At 41.3% G+C, this 6,095-nt stretch overlaps 1 protein-coding gene across 1 annotated transcript in view; it reads left to right on the plus strand.

Annotated features, from left to right (window-relative positions):
- The window catches only part of UTP25 (UTP25 small subunit processome component), a 104,833-nt gene extending 102,704 nt beyond the window's left edge, over positions 1–2,129 (plus strand). The window contains exon 12 of the mRNA XM_088845238.1: positions 2,090–2,129. Within this exon, the coding sequence (XP_088701364.1) occupies positions 2,090–2,114 (25 nt within the window). The 3' untranslated portion in view covers positions 2,115–2,129. The remainder of the gene's footprint in view (positions 1–2,089) is intronic.
- Positions 2,130–6,095: the final 3,966 nt, after the last annotated feature.

Raw genomic sequence — 6,095 nt, forward strand, 5'->3', positions numbered from 1 at the left:
GCTGTCCTCAGTATTCCATACATTCATGAGATGTGTTTTCATGTAGAACTCTTTTCATCAAGTGTCCTGGGCACTCAGAGGCCCTTTCAATCCTTAAAATTGTGTCCCTCAGATATGAGAAATTTCCTAGATTTTTTTCATCGAGATTTCTATTTTTCTGAAACTCCATTTATTTGTATATTGAAACTTCTGTGTCCCCTTATGTTGCTTTCCCTATTTTTTGTATCTTTGTCCACTTACTCAGCTTTCTGGATATGTCCTCAACTGTGTCTTTCAACTCATATTGAGACTTTATTTATATTATTTTTAAGTTCAAAAAAATTTTTTGTGTGTGTACTGTAGCTGTTTTGTTCTGGTTTCACAGCTGAAATACCTTCTCTTATCTCAGGCCTAAGTTAAGGATGGGAATAGGGACATTGATGTCAAGAGTTAGTGAACTTCATTCTCAGCTTTGAGGTGACAGTTGCCAACTATTAAGTTCTTTTACTTTCTCAGTTCAACTGAGAGAAACAGGTTGACTGAGATTTACTGGCCCACCTGGATTAGGTATTACCCTGACCCAATCAAGCATGACCAAAGATTAAGGTATACTACACCAGCATGACTCCCAGGGTCTCACCGTTGGTAGCCGGGAAAACTTCTCAGAGAGGGGAACATGTGTCATGGAATAGGAAGATATCCCAAAAGACTTGTTTCCTAGTCTTTCTTTCTGAGACATAGCGACAGTAGTCTTCAATACTTTTTAAATTTGAAAAACTTCAATATGGGTTAGATTCCTGAACTTAAAGTCATCTAGAGAAGGGAAAATATTCTGCAGTTAACATCCATCTTGGGGACTTCCCTGGTGATCCAAAGGCTAAGATTTTTCACTTGCAATGCAGGGGATGTGGGTTCAGTCCTTGGTCGGGGAACTAGGATCCCACATGCTGTGGCGCAACTAAGCCCGAGTGCCACAACCCATGCTCCCTGGGGCCTGCGTTTCACAACCAGAGACCCTGTGAACCACAACTGCCGGAGCGCACGCAGCACAGCTAGAGAGTCCGTGCGCCACAGTGAAAGAAGCTGCGTGATGTGGCAGAGATCCCAAGCGCGGAGAAGACCGACACTACCACATATAATAAAATAGTTAAAATTAAAACAAAAAATCAATCTTTATAGAGTATGGGTTTGCCTCTCATGAGAATCACTCAGAGGGCAGGGTTTAAGAAATGTGGATTTTCAGGCTGTACCTCCATAGGTTCTAATTTGCCTGATGTGAGATGGAGCCTGGGAGTTTGTGTATCTAACACGTTTCAGCCGGTACTCATACAGAATTAAGAACCATGCTTTAAGAAGCACACGTGGAGAAGGCCTTTTTCATGCTCTGCTACACACAAAAAGAAAAATCTGATTTCTATTTCAAGAGTCAAGAAAATACATGAATTCATTGAAGCAGATATTTTAAAGAAACTTGAATATTTAATACCTCATTTTGTTTAACTCGCTAATTTGAATAGCCACCAGGGAAAATTCTTCTTGGCAAGAGTTACAAGATTGCTGCCAAAAGTTCTTTGTGAAAAATTCAAATTGAGGATTCAGATCATTGAGGGCATGGCACAGTATCATAATTATCACAGCCACCTCATCACCTACTGGCCTAATCAATTTTCTGGGAAAGAGGTTTCTTATCTCTTAAAGAGAAGTCCTATACGGTAAAATTCTCTGTCTTCAAATGTATCACTGCTATAACAATGACTCTGAGCCTAAAATGTTTAAGAAAAGTGAAAGATATGCTGTCATGTGACTCAGAAATGGGATTCACGAAGGAAAAATTTTAAAAACTTAAGTCACTTTTGACTTAGTTTGAGAATGAGTTAGCAATCAAATTTCTCCTCTTCCTAATTATTTTTTAAATCTGTAATGACACATCAGTAGGATATTTTCTTCTTGATCCTCATTCACATTCTTTTAGATATATGAAATTATTATTTGAAGTAATTACATCCAGAAACATTTACGGTACATGCTACTGTTCTTTTTAACTTGGAAAACATGTGTTTATTAGGTTTTATAATTACTTCTTTCCTACCCCATGTTTCCTCTACCACAGTGAAGAAGTGAATCAAGACCTTTAAGGAAGACAAGAAAAAAAGACAAAGAACTAGAGTCATAATTGAAACATTTGTACTAGAGTCAAGGCCAAACATTTAGTAGTTGTTAGAAGAAACATATTTGGTGACCAATAAGATGTGGCAACTAAAAGACGCTTACTCCTTGGAAGGAAAGTTATGACCAGCCTAGATAGCATATTAAAAAGCAGAGACATTACTTTGCCAACCAAGGTCCGTCTAGTCAAGGCTATGGTTTTTCCCATATGGATGTGAGAGTTGGACTGTGAAGAAAGCTGATCACCGAAGAATTGATGCTTTTGAACTGTGGTGCTGGAGAAGACTCTTGAGAGTCCCTTGGACTGCAAGGAGATCCAACCAGTCCATTCTAAAGGAGATCAATCCTGGGTGTTCATTGGAAGGACTGATGCTAAAGCTGAAACTCCAATACTTTGGCCACCTCACGCAACGAGTTGACTCACTGGAAAAGACTCTGATGCTGGGAAAGGTTGAGGGTGGGAGGAGAAGGGGATGACAGAGAATGAGATGGCTGGATGGCATCACCGACTCGATGCACATGAGTTTGAGTGAACTCCGGGAGTTGGTGATGGACAGGGAGGCCTGGCGTGCTGTGATTCATGGGGTCGCGGAGAGTCGGACACGACTGAGCGACTGAACTGAACTGAAGATGTGGCAACAGACTGCTTGGGCTCAGAGCTCACTGAGGAATTTTTTCTTATATATCTTTGAAACATCCCAAATAATCTGTTGAAACCCATGGATTTATTTTTCTTTATTCTGTTGACTTCAACATCTTTTTTTAATTATTCCTTGCTGCTGCTGCTGCTAAGTCGCTTCAGTTGTGTCTGACTCTGTGTGACCCCAGAGACGGCAGCCCACGAGGCTCCACCGTCCCTGGGATTCTCCAGGCAAGAACACTGGAGTGAGTTGCCATTTCCTTCTCCAACGCGTGAAAGTGAAGTCGCTCAGTCGTGTCTGACTAGTAGCGATCCCATGGACAGAGGAGCCTGGTAGGCTGCAGTCCATGGGATTTTCTAGGCAAGAGTACTGGAGTGGTTTGCCACTGCCTTCTCCGTAATTATTCCTTAGTCATGTCCAATTCTTTGTGACCCCATGGACTGTAGCCCACCAGGCTCCTCTGTCCATGGGATTTCCCAGGCAAGAATACTGGAGTGGGTTACCATTTCCATCTCTGGGGGCACATGCTATTGTTTGCGTTAAATATTATTTTGGCCTTGATTTTGTTTAACCTTTGTCATAGAAATAAAAATACAGTTAATTTGAATTAATTGTCAAATTATAGCAATGAAGAATATGTATGTTAGTAACAATTTCATATTAATTCTATAAAATACATACAAAATGAAAAGAAGTGATCATCTCATTACACTGTAAAAGCCCAGTGTACTGCCTTAGTAAACTGATTTTACCTCCTAGTTCCAAGTGGTAAGTGTATGTTTTACCTGCATCTCATCCTGAGACCTCTCCCTAAGGCTCCATCTTTATTAATCTCAATATCTTACAATAAATGTTTATTTGAGTATCATCTTGCAACACAATCATCTCCCATAAAATGTTTCTAATCCTCATATTTTTATGAATAATACCATTAATTTGGTCTCATGCTTCTGACAGAAAAAATTAGAACTAATTTTGCTTTTTTTCAGTATTTAATCCTGTATCTGTTATCTGTTTGTTTGTGTGTATATATATATATATACACATACACATATATGGGGGTGGGGTTTGCAAACGATGGAGTTTGAATTGGATTGGAGCTAATGGGATTGAGGGCTTCCCAGGTCATGCTAGTGATAAAGAATACATGTGCCAATGCAGGAAATGTAAAAAATGCAGGTTCCATCCCTGGGTTGGGAAGACCCCCTGGAGAATGAAATGGCACCCACTCCAGTGTTCTTGCACGGAGAATCCCATGGACAGCAGAGCCTGGTGGGGTACAGTCCATGGGGTCACAAAGAGTGGGACAGGACCGAGCATCTGAGCAGCAGACCTAATGGGATTGAAACTCCACCTAGCTTAAGGAAAAAAGGGAATTTGCTGGTAAGATCCAGTGGTTGTTCACAGAATCAAAGAAAGTGGTACAGGCACTAGAACAGGTCTAGGAACCTCTGGAATTGGAACCAGCAAACTAGTGCCACTAGAATGCGCTTTTTCTGTCTAGATGATAGCTGTATTTTCTATTTTTCACAAGGCTCGGGGCACCAGTAAGAGACTTGATGCCACATGCCTACAGCTCAATGTGCGTAAAGAAAAACTGTTTGGCCTCCATTTTAAATTTAGCCAGTCTCAGTAAGGCGTTCTTATTAATTTCTGTCCAGCCTGGGCCATGTGCCTATTCCTTGGACCAATCACTGGGGCCAGTGGATGTTGAACTATATTTGGGATTGGCAAACATTAGTACAACATCTTACTGCAAGGAACCTACAAGGTTTGGGAGGGTTCTCACTCTCTCTCTGGCATTCATAACCTTCTAATATGACCCTTACGATTCCCTAATACAGCTCCTGTATCTTGCAAATATCACCATCTTTCAAGCACAACATGTTCATTTATATCCCAGCCTTGTCTTAGAATCACAGAATCTCAAAAATGAAAAGTCTCTATATAGGCATTAGTTCATTTTAGCTTCTTGACCTTAGGGAGATTAGAGGTGAATATTTTGGAATTAAATCAAAAGTATAAATGAAGAGAAGGGAGATGAGGTAGATAGAAATGGATGGGATGGGGCATGCAAAATCTAAGGTTCTGTCCGTGTGACAAAGCCATGCTGTCCCAGATGGCTGGGATACAGTGAAGACTAGGGGGGTTGGACTTTGGGAGAGGAAGGGATAGAGAGAGTGTGGGATGGGCTCGAGGAAGAGGTTTTTCATTTTTCTTTTGGCTTGCAGGATTTTAGTTCCCTGACCAGGGATTGAAGCTGGGTAGAAAAGGCCTGGGTGCCATGGCAGGGAAAGAGCTGAGTCCTAACCACTGGACCACCAGGGAACTCCCCAGGAAGAGTCCACCTGGGAAAACTTTGCACAAGATGAAGAAAAAAAGCCAAGTGAGTAAGCGGGGAAAAGGGTGGAAGGAAGGCGACAAGGCAGCTTCTCAAACCTGCCATCCATCCTGCTTTTTGTTAGCGCAATTCTATTCCAATAGAGCTTGTGTATAGGGCATGATTACGATCTGGCTTACTGTGGTAGAAATATCCAATTATTTTACATGTTAAAGTGGGAGTGATTATTTGTAATAATAATCATCTGGGCACCAGGGTTTATAACAAGCCAAGATCTGTTTCTATGCAATTGCCACCCACTGGTTTTGGCTCTAACCCTCCCGATCATGCAGAATAAGCCTGCTTCCTTTACATCTGGCAAACATTCAGATATTTGAAAACAATTATCATGGAGTCCCTGAGTCATCCCTCTTTCAGACTAAACATTATCAGCTTTTTAACCTTTTCTCATAGAATATAATTAGAAATACCTTGCTGCTCAATTCACTCCAGGTAGCTTCTTACCAGGGCAGAGAAGAGTGGGTTTACTGCTTCCTTTATGATAGATAATAAGCATCTAAAACAGCAGCCTAAAATCACATTGATAATTTTAGTAGGTACCCTGTGTATGAAATGTAAACTCGTCTCAATGAAAACTCCAGGTCCTTTCCACTTGTGCTGCTTCTGACCTAGGTCTCATCTCTCCTGCTTTCATTCATTTATTGGAGGGCTTTATGGAAGACATCTCATTAATTAAATACCTTTTGTTAATGAGGAACCACTGCGGGCTTGGCAGTGGGAGTGGGAAAGATTTATCGCTACTAGGATCCTCTCCCATTGCTGTGACCCAGGAAAACTGGGGATGGCAGGACCCAGGGTTAGGCCTGAGAGGGAGATAAGCAAAACGTCTAGGGTGCGAATTTTAACGAGGCGCTCACCTTTGGGTTTGTGCAAGTGCGGAACTAATGGTGTAGTATTCTGGATGGAGT

This window comes from Moschus berezovskii, chromosome 17 (assembly GCF_049115385.1).
Source record: "Moschus berezovskii isolate FMDL1 chromosome 17, NW_MosBer_1.0, whole genome shotgun sequence".
Classification (NCBI taxonomy): Eukaryota; Metazoa; Chordata; class Mammalia; order Artiodactyla; family Moschidae; genus Moschus; species Moschus berezovskii.